Source organism: Neopsephotus bourkii, unplaced genomic scaffold (assembly GCF_033783945.1).
Source record: "Neopsephotus bourkii isolate Nb327-2 ecotype Australia unplaced genomic scaffold, CSIRO-AGI_Nbou_v1 NB_942, whole genome shotgun sequence".
NCBI lineage: Eukaryota > Metazoa > Chordata > Aves > Psittaciformes > Psittacidae > Neopsephotus > Neopsephotus bourkii.
Window position 1 is genome coordinate 115,194 of NW_026901436.1, and position 17,436 is coordinate 132,629.

General features: G+C 43.6%; 1 protein-coding gene across 3 annotated transcripts in view; it reads left to right on the forward strand.

The window, feature by feature from the left end:
• Window positions 1-803: 803 nt before the first annotated feature.
• The window catches only part of FBXL2 (F-box and leucine rich repeat protein 2), a 45,073-nt gene continuing 28,440 nt past the window's right edge, over window positions 804-17,436 (forward strand). For all 3 annotated transcript variants that reach the window (XM_061358437.1, XM_061358438.1, XM_061358439.1), the window contains exons 1-2: window positions 804-914; window positions 14,346-14,407. In XM_061358437.1, the coding sequence (XP_061214421.1) occupies window positions 912-914; window positions 14,346-14,407 (65 nt within the window). In that variant the 5' untranslated portion in view covers window positions 804-911. The remainder of the gene's footprint in view (window positions 915-14,345; window positions 14,408-17,436) is intronic.

Below are 17,436 nucleotides of genomic sequence, written 5' to 3' on the forward strand. Positions count from 1 at the left end.
TACTCAGACCAGAATGTTTCATTCCTCACAGGAATAAATGCAGCCCGTCCCAAAGAGCAAACTCCAGTTACTCTGCAATGGCCACTTGTGTTTCTTAGAAAGCCGAAGGACTGAATCAACAGAAAACAGAACGTGCTGGGATAATTTTTTCTCCCATCTCCTTATTTTTGCATGTGGTGTTGTGACTGCTGAGCAGATGTGCTGTTAACAATATTGTATTTGGCTCTGGCAGTGGTGTTCACAGGAGCAAGCCGTTCTATTACTGACAGCATGCATGGCTTCAGAGCACTTCACTCTGTGACAGGCAAGTTTTTGTAAGGTTTTCCATAGCAATTTAGGAGGTTGTCACCCCCAGCAACCCCTCCGGTTTATAAGGCAGTATCTCGGGAGTAAACATGTCACCATACATGTGACATACATACCAGCAGCCAATATGCCAGGCTGCAAACCGGAGGAGCAGGGGGCAGCTGCCGCCCTGTCAAAACCAGCACACCTTCAGGAGAGCCTGGTGATCGCACCAGACCCTCCTCACCTGCGAGCACACATCCTGCTCTAAACCCCAAAAGCCGACTGGCGAGGGCTCCCATGCCCTACCACCGGGAGTAGGTGCCTCAAGGGGCTGACAGGCTGCAAACCCACCAGCCCTAACACCTGCCCCGGCAGCCGCCATGACACCGCGCCCCCATTACCCTCACGGCGCCACCTGAGGCGAGAGGGAGGGGCTCCCAGCCGAGGGGGCGGAGCCGGGGCGGCCCGGCCCCACCGCGCAGGGGCGGTGCCGGTCACATGGTGCTGGCGGCGGCCCTGGCCCGCCCCGGCTCCGGTGGCGCTTTCGCGCAGGCGTTGCACCTGGCGCCCTCTTCGGGGCTCCCCGTCTCCAGGACAACCGGCCTCGCCGCGGCGCCTCTGCCATGGTGAGCCTGTGGCCCGGTCCGGCCCGCCGCACCCCTTCACCCCCTGCCGCTGCCGGGCTTTCGGGGGGCTGGCCCGGCCGCTTGGGGTCCGGGACGGGGAGCGGCGGAGAGGTGGGACGGGCAGGTGATGATAGGGCGGGTGGAGCCGCCGCCGTGGGGAGAGAGTTCTGTCGGGGACGTGTAGAGCGGCCGCCGGCCCGGGCGGCAGGCGGGCCCCTCAGCCCGAGGGGAGGGAGGGAGGGTGGCGGCCCGGCCAGGCGGAACGTCTGCGCTTGGCGGGCGTGTTAGGCAGGGTACGGGTGTGCGTGAACAGTGGCGGTGCGGATGTGGTGCTGAGCGGGCTGTGATGTCCGCGGCTGTAGCGGTAAAGAGAGTGTCTGTGTGTCTGTCTGTCCGTAGCAGGTGGGGCTGCTGTAAGCACAGGCAGGGCGGGCACAGCTGCGTGTCTGTGGTGAGGTGTGGTGGGTGCGTATCCTCCCTGTGTAGCGCCGGAGCAGCCATGGTTGGAGTCCGGCTGTGTGCAGAGCGGGTCAGGTGTGGAAGGGGTGTGCTGTCCCGCCGTGTAGCACGGGAGAGGTAATGTGTGCCGGTGTGTAAAGCGTCTGGGGCGTGACAAGAGGTGCCTCGTCCCCCCCGTATGGAGTAGGGAGGAAGGTAACGTGTGTGTCGGTGCGCAGGGCAGGGTCACACTGTGGGTGCATGCGGTGCTGTGCTATATGCTTATGCATGTGCAGTAAACCAGGGTGTGGCCTGGGATGTGTATGTATAAAAGATGTACACTAGGTCATGAGCATAATATATAACATGTCTGCGTGTGTGTGCATCTGCTATGGTTTGGGCTTCGGTTATGTCTGCGTTTGTATTGTAGCAGAGATTTAACATTGCTTGCAGGGAAATGATATGGCATCCTATGTATCTAGTTGTGTTTGTACACTGCTGTCTGGTATGGGCTTGTGCCTCTGTGTGTATATATAGTGAATATTGGGTGTGGCGTAATATGGGGATGTTTTTATAGGCACGTATGCTGTGGGTGTGGCAAGGATTATCTGTCCTTTTTATATGCATGTAGCAGACATAGGGGATGGTATTTTGTGTCTGTAGAGTGCCGGTTGCTTCTATGTATAAGTATGCCTAGCTGTAATGCTTTAATGCACAGATGTGTTTATAATGGATTTGTGGGGGGTGTGGTGGGCATGAGGTTTGTTTCATCTTCATGTGGAGATATAGTGTCATGTACGTGTGGGGAGAGTGCAGCACAGGAGGAGGAGGCTGGTTGAGGTTTGCTCTGCGGGTATAATACCCGGGGATGTGGTACGGTATGTGTACACAGTGAGTGGCGGGAGCGAGGTGCATCGTGATGGTTGTGAGAGGAGATGGCAAGGTGTGTAAGGGGGAGTGAGTAGGAACGGACACAGCATGTTGGGAAAGGGCACTGGTATGATCCCCATCTTGAGCTGCCATGTAAGTGTTTGATGCCTTGCAGTGATAGTTATAGCAGTAGGTGCAGGAAGAAGGCATAGTTGCTAGCCTCTCACACATAAGGAAATGCACAGTTTTTAAGGCAGAAAATCGTTTTGTGTCTATTTATGTGTGTGTAACAATAGTGGGTTTCGTGTGGCAAGCCCCAGGGAGGGAGCACTCGGCCTTGCAAAGGGATGGAAAGAAGGGGCGGCCATGAGGGGAGACGAGGGGTGGCCGTGAGGGGAGAAGAGATCATGAGGGGAAAGGAGGAGTGCCGTGAGGGGAGATCATGACGGGAAAGGAGGGGTGGCCATGTGGGGAGATCATGAGGGGAAAGGAGGGGTGGCCATGAGGGGAGATCATGAGGGGAAAGGAGGGGCGCCATGAGGGGAGATCATGACAGGAAAGGACGGGTGGCCATGAAGGAAGATCATGACAGGAAAGGAGGAGTGCCGTGAGGGGAGATCATGACGGGAAAGGAGGGGTGGCCATGAGGGAAGATCATGGTGGGAAAGGAGGGGTGGCCATGAGGGGAGATCATGGCGGGAAAGGAGGGGTGCCATGAGGGGAGATCATGAGGGCAAAGGAGGGGTGCCATGAGGGGAGATCATGACGGGAGAGGAGGGGCGCATGGGGAGATCATGACGGGAAAGGACGGGTGGCCATGAAGGAAGATCATGAGGGGAAAGGAGGGGTGCCATGAGGGGAGATCATGAGGGGAAAGGAGGGGTGCCATGAGGGGAGATCATGAGGGGAAAGGAGGGTTGGCCATGAGGGGAGATCATGAGGGGAAAGGAGGGGTGGCCATGAGAGGAGATCATGGCGGGAAAGGAGGGGTGCCATGAGGGGAGATCATGAGGGCAAAGTAGGGGTGCCATGAGGGGAGATCATGACAGGAGAGGAGGGGCGCCATGAGGGGAGATCATGACGGGAAAGGACGGGTGGCCATGAGGGGAGATCATGATGGGAAAGGAGGGGCGCCATGAGGGGAGATCATGATGGGAAAGGAGGGGCGCCATGAGGGGAGATCATGATGGGAAAGGAGGGGCGCCATGAGGGGAGATCATGATGGGAAAGGAGGGGCGCCATGAGGGGAGATCATGATGGGAAAGGAAGGGTGCCATGAGGGGAGATCATGATGGGAAAGGAGGGGCGCCATGAGGGGAGATCATGATGGGAAAGGAAGGGTGGCTGTGAGGTGAGATCATGATGGGAAAGGAGGGGCGCCATGAGGGGAGATCATGATGGGAAAGGAGGGGCGCCATGAGGGGAGATCATGATGGGAAAGGAGGGGCGCCATGAGGGGAGATCATGATGGGAAAAGAAGGGTGCCATGAGGGGAGATCATGATGGGAAAGGAGGGGCGCCATGAGGAGAAAGGAGGGGCGCCATGAGGGGAGATCATGATGAGAAAGGAGGGGCGCCATGAGGGGAGATCATGAGGGGAAAGGAGGGGTGGCCATGAGGGGAGATCATGATGAGAAAGGAGGGGCGCCATGAGGGGAGATCATGAGGGGAAAGGAGGGGTGCCATGAGGGGAGATCATGAGGGGAAAGGAGGGGTGGCCATGAGGGAAGATCATGAGGGGAAAGGAGGGGGGCCATGAGGGGAGATCATGGTGGGAAAGGAGGGGTGCCATGAGGGGAGATCATGGTGGGAAAGGAGGGGTGCCATGAGGGGAGATCATGAGGGGAAATCATGAGGGGAAAGGAGGGTTGCCATGAGGGGAGATCATGAGGGGAAAGGAGGGGTGGCCATGAGGGGAGATCATGAGAGGAGAGAAGAGGTGGCCATGAGGGGAGATCATGAGGGGAGAGAAGAGGTGGCCATGAGGGGAGAGCAAGGTCAGCTGTGGGGGTATGAAGGGCAGCCATGCCAAGGGGGCTAGTGGCAACAGCTTTATTTGGGCCACTGTGAGAGGTGGAGGTTATGAGAGGCAGCTATAAGGGGAGATCAGTTTGCCCGTATTGGCATGGTTTAGTGGTGGGCTTGGTAATCCTGGGGTAACGGTTGGACTTGGTGATCTTAAAGGTTTTTTTCAGTCTATTTGATTCTATGGAGCATATCCCTGTGATGGTGTAACTTTTCTTCCTTGCGTAAAGCCTTCTTTGTGCTCCTTCTCTTTAATTCTGAGATGTGATTTGTTGCTACATGGAGGAGTAAGCAGTGGATGAGGCTGTGGATGGTATAATAGTGGTGATTATGATGTTACTTAATGACGTGTCCTTCTTCACATTAGTATTCCATCACATGGCTTACTCCACATCAGAGAATATGCAGTACCTTAAAAGTCAATTGAATACAATGGATTTATCTCATGTTCTAAACTTAGGACAATTGCAGACTGAAGAACCACAAACAAAATATTTATAAACTGTTTCACAATGTAAGTAAGTATTTTCCATTGACCAAACTCCAGGTATGGAGCTCTCCTTCGTGGTCCATTTTGTCATTTCTGATTAGAAACCTGTAGCAATCTAAACTCAGCAGACATAGAATCTGCAAAGAGCACTGAATTGTTGTTGAAACGACACAGGTGAAATTGCAGAAATTATGCTCGATAAGCCTTACTGCTGTGCAGGTTCTTATATTGGGCAGCTCCTTAGTTGCACATCACAGGTGATAAGGAAAGGATGAAATGGCATCATTTTAAAAGTCTTTTAATATTTTCCATATATTAAATTCAGTGAATACTTGAATTGCTTTGTTACAGAGTTAGTCCTGTTTAGGTTGCTCTTTCCCTCTTAATTCCTTATAGCTGCATAGTTTAAAATTCAAGAAGTGTGAGGAAGGGATTAATTTTGGCCAGTTAACACCAGCCCTTTTAGTATAGGAAATGCAAATGGCCCTACAAATCAAAAGGCCCATCATCTTATTGCTTGTTTATTTTGACAACTGGAATATTTAGTCATCTCAGTTAAAATTCGGGTTAACACCGGGCTAGCAGATGTGGAAAATTTGAAAGTCAGATTTTCACTAGAGCATGGCAACTATTTTTAGGTTGGTGTAGAAAAATAGTACTAATCTGGCACTGTGACAATATTGATCTGAATGCCAACAGAAAGCTGCACAGGGACAGTACTTCAGCTATTTTGTCAATGAAGAAATCAGAATAACTGCACTAATTTAATATTAATTGTTATCAACTTCTGTAATAGTTCTGATAGTGTTTCTGCTGAACCAGAAATACACATACATGGCATACGCTAAGTAGGACAAAACCAGATGATGTTGTGACACCAAAAAGTTCTTCCTCGCAGTTCAGACAGTAGCCTCGAGATAGGTTAGACGAGCTGCAACATTCACTTGCATTCTTTCTAATAACCTTTTTAGGAAGATGATCCTCTATTGATTTCTTTGGGTTTGGTTTGGGCTTTTTTGTTGTTTTATTATTTTTTTTTGTCCTCTTTATGTTTTAGCACAATGCAAAGACTGTTACAGTTTCTGATTGTACTTGAGCTATGTATTTTGGGTGACTTGATTGGAGTGCAATAGGGCTGGAGTCCAGCTGTCTGAGCTTTTAACTGAGCTGTCTGAACTTTTAACACAGGGTGGGATATTCTAATAGTAAAGCTTCTGACTGGGAAGATTGTAAACAGAGTAACTTCTAAATGTTGAGTTAGGTTTGCATTGTTAAAAATGGAGGAAATCTTTATCCACTGTTACAATAGAAAAAGGTACCTTAAGGCATTGAAAGAGTATAATGATGAACTTAAAATTCACAGATGCTGGTATCTTCTCTGTCAATTGCATGTTTCTTTTTCAGGATCAGGAAATTAAGTGTATGTCTACGAAAGTTTAAACTAGTTGTTTAGTTTGAAGGTTTTTTTTTTCTAGTAGCTTCTAAAGATCAAACTTCTCAGTCTGATTTTTTGAAAATATTAACTGTGCTATGAAAATCTCTAAATTTGTGTATATGTATAGCCTGATTCTACAAGACTGCATGAAACCAGGTGGATTATTCTTGTGATGAGATTAACATTAATTTGAGTACGCTCCCTGATGAGCAATGTTGTGGTGGAAGCTGCCTTACCTTCTATTTCAGTATGTCTTGTGTAGAGTCTCAGAGTTGCTTGAATGGTCAAAAGTTAAGTACCTTTCTCCAGTGTTTTGAACTGAGGCTTTTGCAAATTGCGTTTGAGTGTCTGATGCATAAGGAGGAATTTGTTATTTACCTGACCAAGAAAAAGCAAGCACAGAATCTGTAGGATGCATGATTTCTGCTGACTTCAGTGACCTCTCTACTATGCCTACCAGTCCCCTGTCTCCACACTCCACCCCTACCCTCCAAAAAGACACCAAAACACAACCCCAAGCAAAACTACAGTGTGAATGTTAAGTGTCTAAACTGGCTAGAATAATTTCTGTTGGGTACAGAGCGGTAATGGAAGTGCAACAATAGTTGCATTGTTTAAAGTAAAGGGCACCTCAGCTGATAAAATCAACTCCAGCCAATCTTGAGTGATTCCCTTTGGGTTGTTAGCTTTACCTTAGAGGAACCACTGCACTCCTGCTAGAGGAGGACTGGAACTGGAAATGTGCCCTTTTCTGGGCTTGCACATTTATGACTACTTGGAACCACAAGCAACTGCTCTGTAGACCACAAGAAAGTACTTTAAATTTCGTATCAAGCTGCTACCCTTAAAATATTGGCCATACTTCATGGTATACTCTCTTTCTCTATCCCAGTGTTTTCCTGTGTTCTCCTTCAGGCAGAAGAAAATAGTAAACTCTGTTTTCGTTGGATTTGATTGCTGTTCAACTGGTTAACCAGTATGTTCTGTAAATTTAAATCAATAAGGAGACAAGACATCAAATCTGCATAAATGTGAAACTCTACCTGTATGTCAAGTTTGTCTTCAGAGGTTGAAATTGAGGTCAGAGCTTCACAGAGGAAAGGCTCTCATGACTTGAAGAAACGCAGTAGCTATCTAAATATTAAGGGGCAAAATGTATGCATATGCTTATTGTTCTAAAAAAAATGGTCTATAATGTACTTCTTAAGCAGAAGTATCAAGGTTATTCTATTTCTGCAGAAATTCAAGAACCAGAAACTTTGGTAAATACTAGCAATTAAGTGAGTGTCCAGTTTCTCTTCTAAATTTCAACCTCTTTCTTGGAAGAGTTTGAAAAAGATGTTTTGGAAATGGTACTGTGATGCTATTTCCTTTGAAGTCAGTTATTGCTGCTTGTAATCATTAAGAGGTACCTAATTTTGTCTTTTATAGCTGAAAGCTATTATTATATGCTACATACATAGCTTGTGCAGCTGCAACACAGGTTCTGTGTCGTCTTTTTTTTCTGGTTCATGCTCTGGGGAAATTGCCTCACAAAGAAGGTTTGCTCTTTGTAATGAAGATTTCCCACACTCAGTACTAGAAAAACATCAGGTTTGATATAGTGTTTATGATACAGATCAAGCACTGCTATGAAATGGACTTGTAGAAGCTATAGAGTTAATTTCTGGAATGCACTATAGCTTTTAAGTTTCAAATATATTTTTGAAGAGCAGTTACATTGGGGGGAAATATTAATACTCAATTTTTTTGTTTTACACATGCTTAGGAGATGGGATTCTGCTTTTATCCATGCAGTCAGGACTTAAGCTGTAGTTTCATTTGCAGTTTTAGCTAAGTAGAGTAAGAAAAAGAACTGCCTTTCTGGATTTGGGGTTGTGTAGATGGAGGGAGAGCTTTGACGGTCAAAATCAGAGTGCTGCAAACTCCTGGGGAAATGGAGCTGCAGAAGATTCTCCATGTACACACTCCGGGATGATTTCAGGTCTCCATTGTTATGCTGTTGGTGTGCCACTTCGTATACTAGTACTGGAGACTGTGAGTAAGACTTAGCCATATGTATGTCAGTAAAAACAGCTATATGCAGAAGTGATGATTCAGAGGAGTTTTGAAAGGTGTACTCCTAAGGGCTCTGAATCTGTGATGTGAGTGGCTCTGATGAATCTGTAGATGGCTGAGACTGAATGTCTGTGCCTAACCAGATATTGCTGCACCAAAGAAAGGGACACTGACTTCTGTCTCAGGCTCGTTTTTCAGAAGCCTGTCATACTCTGAATGTCTGAGAATGTGTATTTAATGGCATAATTCTTCAAGACTGCATGAAACCAAATAGGTTATTTTTATGATGAAACTGTAATTTGAGCGCACACAGTCGCTGTGAATTTTGTGATGGAAAGAAGCTGCCTTATAATCCATCCCAGTATTTCTGCTTACAATTTCAATGTTACATGAGTGGTCAAAGGAAAGTAGCTTTCTCTGGTGTTTTGAGCTTAGGCTTCTGCAAATTGAATTTGAGTCTCTGCTTGATACTTAAGGAGCTATTTGTTCTTTGCCTGGTCAAGAAAAAGAAACAACAGAATCTTCATGATGCACAATCTACCCTTGTGATGGGCTGCAGTCAACAATTGCTTCATCCATCTCATTTTAATTTTCTGCCACAGGTCTTTTGATCTCCAAGCCCATAAAGTAGATGATATGGGTTTTCCCATCTTCTGCTTTAAACTGATTTGTAGATTTGACTGTTAATTGAATACTTTGTTCTGGTGTTCAGGAATAATATCTAAGTGCTTCATCATTTTGTTTTTATTTGGAAGCACATAACCTTAAAAAAAGGAATAATGGATAAATATCTGAAGAAGGAAATAGTCATTAAAAACATCTTTTAAAAGAAAAGAAACTGAAGAAAAGATTTACCAGTCAGTATATGACTAACTAAAGATGAGGGTAAAACTTTGTCAAACCTGTTTTTTTCAGCTGTCTCTTTATGTGCGTTTACAGAATATGCAGGGATACAGTTAACAGCTTTTTCCAAATTTCTTACTGTTTAACAGTAGTTGTTGGATTAGTTGTTATTTATTTATTCCCTGCATCGAGCTGAAACAAGTCTCTAGTTATGAAAGATTAGGTAAGAGGTAGTTTATTTTGCCATGCAGTTTGGATTTGTTTTGCCATCTCTGCTAGTAGTTAGAACAAGGTGTATCTCTTTGGTTTGTATCATAGTTTACATGAATTAAGTGCTTATATGAATCTGTCACAGCACCTTAAATAACAACACTGGTAAGACAGTAGTATGTGAAAGTATGCTTAATATCTGAGGCTTGTTCAGGGGATTGCTGTCTCATTGGTGACTCTATAGGAGATGAGGCTAAGTCTTGCATTAAAGAGCAGCCAGCTCAGCTAACAGGTCAGGATAACCTGTTAGGCCTTTCTACCTTGACTGCTTGCAGTAAGTCAGTCATACTATTGAAAGGGCTTGATTGGTGATTTCCAAATATGTTGTTGGCTGTTGGTGACAGCCCTTCTGAAAAACACACAGAAAAGGGTGATGTGAGCTGTTAGGTCAACTGAGAATGCTCTTGTGTGCTCAAGACAGCAGTCAAAGCAACCGCCAAGTAAATCCTACTCCATGTTAAGAGCTGGAACAGCCAAAGGCCTCGAGATAGAGTTGAGCAGCTACGGACATCAGTTCTGAAGTTCGTAAATGACCTTGATCAGTCACCCAGTGAGAACAGGACCTTGCAAAGCCAGACTGATTCCCTCCAGTAAAATGTGAATGATATGGTATGAATACCAGTGGTGGCAAAACAAGAATGATGGGTCTTCTGGAAGAAAACCAAGCAGCAAAGTGGGCAGTGTGGCCAGCTGCTTCTGCCTGGCAGGTTTTGATATATTGGACAGTATGTACTTTGGGGAAACTTTAAAAGCAGTATAGCTCTTACAGGCAGCCCTACGTGAGTGGAAGGTGTTATCGAAAGACAGAGAGATGTTCACAGGCATATTTTATAGAATCACAGAATGGTTTGGGTTGGAAGGAACCTTAAAGCTTGTCCAGTTCCAACCCACTGCCATGGCAGGGACATCTTCCACTAGACCAGGTTGCTCAAAGCCCTGTCCAACCTGGTATGTGATCTTGTTCACCGAAGGTGGGCCTTAATTTTTTAAGCTGACCAACACAGTGAGTACAGAAGTATTTCGTATGAGGTACTAGTTGCTTTCATTGGTCAGTTTGTCGCAGTGCTGAAAGAGAAGATATCCCGAGGAAAGACCAGTGTAAAAGACCCCAGTAGGTATGTATCTGACAGCAAGGAGGAAGCTGTGAGCCTACTGAAGACAATGCCCTGAGCTCTGGTAGAGGGTCCAAGAGGTCACTGACCAAAACAGACCAGAATGGCTGGGATTTTAAAGTGCACAAAGTCAAAGCTTGTGATGGAGCATGGTGAGCAGCTTGAGCATAGGAGTGAGAGCCTGGAGGGCAAATAGTGTCTGTTATTGAAACAAAAGACTTGGCCATTCTGTCTCTGCTCTAGGCAAGCTTGGTTTGAGGTGGGATTGCCTTTCAAGGTTCACTTTGGTGTGTCATAATTTTATCGATACAGAAAGCTTTACCATGAGTTCTAATGTAACAGCAGTCCTGTGCCACCAGCTGTTGTGTCTTGGGCATCTCTTAGTTCTGTTCTGTTGGCAGTGTGCATCCGTTTGCTTGTCTGACACTCCTTTTGTTGCCTGGATACTTTTACCTTTTGTTACTTGCATAGAGTTAAGTGATTCTGCCTGTCTGCCTGTCCAATGCTTTAATTGTTCATTTCTGGAGAAAGCATCAGCTAACAGGAGTTCTCTGACTATGAGAGAGTACTCTGTAGTGTCAGATGTGAGGGAATACAAAATTTATAGTAAAGCAAGATTGTTTTCCCTTTTCTTCCTCCTCCATTTTTCTGTTGTATTTAAATAGAGAGCTTTTTGGGATGCCACTCGTAACTTTAGTGTGCTCCTGAGCTGCTCTGGGTGGCAAAGCTGATCTGCTGGCTTTCTTGTCACTATAGTGAGAAGTGATTTCAGTAGCATGGTGAAGGGGATTGCACAGGCAGCAATCAGGTGTCTCTGTTGAGGAAGAGATGTGCAGCAAGCTTGTGTGGATTGTGTTTGGTAATAAAAATCCGCACATCAGGGGAACTGAATAAAAGTTTAATTCTATTTCATCAGGATTTTCCATTAAAACACCTTGTCCTTACAATGCCTATCACTACATAAATAACAATAAATATTGTTCTTGCCAGTGAAAACCTGAAAGACACTATGCTTTTTAGACATGACAATATTTAGTCTAACTAGGATGTTTGCCCTGTCAGCCATAAATGTATGGATTTAATTCTAAACTGCTGTCTCGTTTGGTGACAATGACCCAACGTTGTGTTTGTTCCTGACCTGATAAATAATTCAGCCTTGTTTTCAGTATGTATGTCTTCTCTTTTTGCTGATGTTCTTTCAGGTGTCTTGAACATAATTTTCCCTTTTTCCCAAATTTATCCCTACTTGCTTGCTTTAGCACACTACTAAGCAAGTCTATTTTTGAGTCTGGTTTTTAATAACTTTTGATTTGCAAAGTTGACAGATTGAAGGTCCTTATTGACTCTGATGTCAGTGGAAATTAGGTACATAAATATCGCCATGGAACTGAGCCATAATGCCAACAGAACTGTTTCATCTGTAAAGACAATAGTCCTATTCAAAAGAGGAGCGGATAATAACTGAAATAGCATCATTAAAAAATTATCACCAAAATCATTAGTATAACCTTGTTTTGATCTTAAAATTCTAGTTGGAAGGAATTTCCAAATGTTTAAGATAAGCATAATAAACTGTGGTGAATATTCCTATGTTTCTTCATAGAGAAAAATGTGCTTTTTTGAACATACTCCAGTGCTTTGCCAAAACTTGGTAGAAACCCCCAAATGTACAATTCCATCAGTAATTCTGGTGAAAACAGAAGAGCTTTATCACCAAACGTTAGACCAAAAGAGAAGAATATGTGGTGCTTTTAATAGTGGCAAGCTGACCGTGGTGTACCAACAAGTTATGTTCCAGGACTAGTTGTAGTTAGTGTGTGTAACAATATGGAAGGGGAAGCAAAAGTGGGAGGTTATTGTTTTGAATGTGACAAATTTACTAACTTAAATACTGTGTTGCCTTCATACAGTGAGCTTATATCCACGTTATTATACATCTGAGAATCTAGAGTGTAAAGAAAAAAAGGGTGATAACCTTTGTACTGGCAAAACGATGGCACGTGTTAACCAGTAGCAGTCTGCAAAGTAGCTTTATTTAAAAACACTTAGGCTCATAAGTGGGAAGTGTATGGTAGGTGATGTAACCTTAGAGGGATTATCTGTAACTATAGAATAATTAAATTGAAAGAGAATTTTTAGTGGTCTTTGATACTGAATGTTCAGAATCTAGGCCAGAATTAACTAAGATCCAAGTTCACTCGTTGGTTTTACCGTAGGCCTAGTGTGCTTTCACAGAGGTAACTTCATTCTCTGCAGCAGAAATATTTCCTCACTTCGGTTTTTAGTGATGTTAAGTTCTATGAGGATGGCATATATGTCTTCTTTTTCTAAATGAGTGCTGCAATAAACACAGGACTGTGTTTTGACTGTGCTTCTAAAAGATTATCCCAATATATAATACTGTTTTCAGGATGTAAGATGAAAAGCATGAGTAGCATATAATCCTAAAATGGCATACATGCAGATAATTCATAAATCAATGAATTGCTAAGTTCAGACAACCACTTCTAAAAATAGTGTTGGTGTGCATAGTGTATTTCAGCATAAAGTCAGTACACTGACAGCAATGGGCATGGGATGTAAAGCAGAACCTCAACCTGCAGTCAGCCATGTAGAACTGCTTAAAGCCATGAATGTTTTTCTCCTTAAGGAACTGGAATTGGGTTTTGATTTTCTTTGGTTTTGTTTGGGTTTGTTTGATTGGGGTTTTTTTGTGGGTTTTTTGTTTGTTTGTTTGTGGTGGGGTTTTTTTGTTTGTTTTCCTTATTTTCCCAAGAAGCAAAGCATACTTGCCAAGTAACTGATAATGTGTGATGGTAGGATGGACAAGGGGTAACACTGAGTCAGGAACAGCATACTCTTAGGGGAGGACAGGGGAAAGATTACTTCCAGTTTATCTTTTAGCATTCAGAAAGTTCTTGGCTATATTGGATCTCCTTCTGGCTTTTGTTTCAAGCAATGTAGACAGCAAATGACTACCTAATGATGTTCTCTTTGCAGGGGAAGTGATTGTTTGTGACTTTGACTCTCTCCAGTCTATACTGTGATTCCTTGAATTGATTGCAAATATGATTCTGATTCACTTTGTTTTGTTTACTGCTGTTTTTCAATGGCAAAATGTCTCAAACCTACATATTTACAATAAGTTGTCAGTATCTCCTTTCTGTAGCTTATCTATTTATCTGTTGAATAATCCTGTTTGTCTTTGCAGAAACATTTTCCTGTGTATTACCTGCTTTTTCCTTTGGCATTTTCTTTCAATCTCTCCACTTTCTTTTCCTTAGGAGATCTGTTAGGAAATTCTGGGTGAGAGGTATTTTTAGTTTTTCTGGTAGCGTTTTTTGAGGTGCTTCCCTTGCTTATGTAGCAGTTGCTGTCATACCTGTGGCAGTAAATTATTTAAATTTAGATTATTATATTTTATCCACATTCACATACCTGGGCTGAAGTATTTACACTGCAGACAATGAAGGAAGGGACCTGAATAACTGGAAAGTGTCCCCTTTCTGTTTTCTGTAATAGGACAGTTTTAGGACACTAACTAGTGTGTGTTTGTATGTGTCTAGCTATTGCTAGAAGTTCCGCTGTTGCCTAGAATACTATGAAAATGTGTCTTCGTATTGCTTGTTTAATGACTGTCAAGTTGTTTCACAGTTCTTAGCACAGTTGCATCTTAGCACCAGGGAATACCAGGTGGATGTGTGAGTGTGGCCCTGATGTGTGTGTGGCCCTGTTGTGTATATTGAAATGATTTTATACTATTGCCAACTGACATGTTGAAAATGGGAACAGTGATTTAAAAGAAGTAAGCACCTAAATAGAAGGTGGAAAGACTCTCTAAAAGCTTTTGTCTTGTAGGTCTAAGTGATGATTTTTCTTTCTGTTTTTAGGTTTTCTCAAATAACGATGAAGCCCTTATTAACAAAAAACTACCCAAAGAACTTCTGTTAAGGTAACTTTATAGCGTGTTAAGGGGTAAAAACACGAGGGTCATGCATTGCTTACGTAGCTTACAGGCTATCAAGTGCTATTTATCCTTCTTTAAATCTGTCATGAAATAAATAGTAACATACTTGGTTTAATTCTTGGAATTCTTGACATTGTTGCCTTTTGGTTAGCCTTGATTTGTTTTAATGTGTTCAAATTATACTATACCGTGGAAGATGTAATCTAACAGTGATCTTTTCCTTGCCTGTCAGAAAAAGTGAAGTAAAATGTCCAAAAAGCTTTGGTGTACAGAGTAGTCAACTCTTCCACGCTACACAACGTTTTATCTTTCTGAAGAGCCTGTAATCCTTTCTGCAATGTAATTCACAGTCTTCATGTCATGAATTTTGTTATAACAAAATGTAAGTTCAAGTTCAAAGCTTTCAAAAAGTCACTGCAGGAAAGTGCTGCCTGTTAGCATTGCTCTAAGTTAGAACCAGCAGGAGAACTTCCCTTACTGTAGTAATTTGGTTAGTCATAAATTTCATCAGCTTGCCACTGTGAGTAGCTCACCTTTGCAGGCGGTAGCTACGACGTCAAGATCAGTTAAGCTCAGCCCATGGTTGAGATGCTAAAGGATGTCTGCACTCTCATCTTTCTTGATTTCAGACAAAGTGTAAACTGCCATATATGATGATACAGCTCAACTGGATGTGCTCAAATCAGTGCTGGAACTGAACCAGCTTAGTGACGTCTTCTGTGGCTGCCTATAGCGTTTGTTACAGCCTCTCTTGGAGGGGAAGAAAAAAAGAAAGTGTTCACTTGTAATGCTATAATTGCAAATTTAAGTGATGGTGTTAACAAAATTGAGCTGATGATTTCTTCTTAATACACTAAGATGTTTGGGTTACCTTGTATGTATGTCATTGCAGCCAGTCTGAAGTGGAAGAATGCTCAAATAATGGTAGTTTGCATTTTAGAATCATAGAAAGGGTTGGAAAGGACCTTAAGTTCATATAGTTCCAACCCCCTGCCATGGGCAGGGACACCTAGCACTAAACCACGTCACTCAAGACTCCAACTCCATCCAACCTGTACTTGAATGATGCCAGGGATGGAGCATTCACAGCTTGCTTGGGCAACCCATTCCAGTGCCTCCCCACCCTCACAGTAAGGAACTTCTTCCTTATATCTAACCTAAACTTCCCCTGTTTCAGTTTGAACCCATTACCCCTTGTCCTGTCACCCCAAGCTCTGTGCTGCAGCCTCCCCTCTCATCAGTTCTGTCTGGGTGGTGACACTGGCCAATGCTGGGGCAGCCAGACCAGAGCTCCCAGGCTGGGCCCTGCTCCTGAGGCAGGCACTCACCATCCCATGTGTTTGCCCATGTGTGAAGAAAGTGCTCTTAAAACATAACTTGGTGTGTGCACTATTGCGATGCTCTCTTGGTGGTATTAAAGAAGCAGTCTGTTGTTAAAGGAATTGGATTTAAATTTTTTGTCATTTTTTCTTGAGAAACACACATTCGGTATGGTGACAGTGCTATAAATTAGACTCATAGAACTGTTCAGAAAGTGTGATTAAAAGACACAGAAGTTCTAGTAACTTTGCTTTGTTGCAGTCCATGCCACGCATGAACCACAAGGTAAAGTTTATTTAATATGCTGCCTCCTTAGAAAGGTATTGTAATATGCAAGTGTCCTGGGTTCAGCTGTAGCAGTCATTTTTCTCCTTCTTAGTAGCTGGTGCAGTGCTGTGTTTTCTACTTGAGCCCGAGAACAGTGCTGATAGCACACCGATGTTTTTAGTTGTTGCTAAGTAATGTTTACTCCAATCAAGTACTTTTCAGTCTCACACTCTGCCATTGAGGAGGGGCACAGGAAGCTAAGAGGATGCAGAGACAGGACAGATGTTTGGGGAAATGACTGTGCTTTTCTCTGTTATGGGTGCTAAGTGTCCTGTTTATTTAATTCAACAGAATTTGTTGATGTGGTTTAGACTGTGAAAAGAATTGTGCTCTGAAATAGTAAAGACATCACCTTTTGAAAGGACTTACTGATTCTGTAGTATGCTTCAGTTTTCGTTGTAGGATAAAAAGAAGGTATCTGTGACACTATATAGGTATTAAATTTCTAAATTATTGTGTCTATGCTAATGACAGTATCATCAATAAAATTAATGTGTTGAGGTTTACTGTGAGAATTCCTGCATTTAACTTCTAGGTGTCAGTTTCCTGAATTGCGTATTCCAACACCAAATTTGGTAAGTTCTTTTAAAATGCTAAATAGGGAGTAGCTTAATTGTTTCATTGAGGTGTATGTTTATTTAAACGTATGTATTTTAAAGGACATTTTAAAGAACTCGGGGGGGGGAAAAACATGCAAGAAATTGGACAATACCAGTGACATAGCTGTGAGCTCTTGAATACAAGATAACTTCTTGCAGAACAACTTGGGGGCTATATAGGCCTACCTTGGATTAGATCAACTGAGGAAGTGATGATGCTAAGGCAGTGCCACTACACTAACTATTGTGCTGTGTCTAAAGAAACCCTTTGCATGGTTGAAGCACTTCCTGATGTTGGAATGACAAAATAAAATATCCCAGACTGAGCATACACAGAAGTGATTTAACCAACCATCTAGTTCTTGCGTGTGTATGTCCTCTTTGTAGTTGCACAGTGATCTTCCAAGGTAGATCAAAGCTGCAGCCAGAATAGATGACTGAGAAATTTAATTGGGATAGTCAGCTTTCTTAGTGAAGACCATGATGATGTCATGCTGAATGCTGGGACTCAGGTCATGGTCTGCCCATAGCCAGAGAGAAATAAAGTCCACATTTTATAACACGCACAGTATTGACTCGGACTGTCAGGGTTTTGGAATGGCGAGGAAGGGGACGGGTGGGAGAGGTGCTCTGTAAAACTCCTTTTTGAAGTTGTACTGCTGCAGAGACAAACTCAGGCCAAAGGCAGAGTATGTTGGAGAGTAGTATGATGGGACATGGGGTCTGAGTTCTCATCCCGGCGGAGTATAGATACCTGGGGAAATTTAA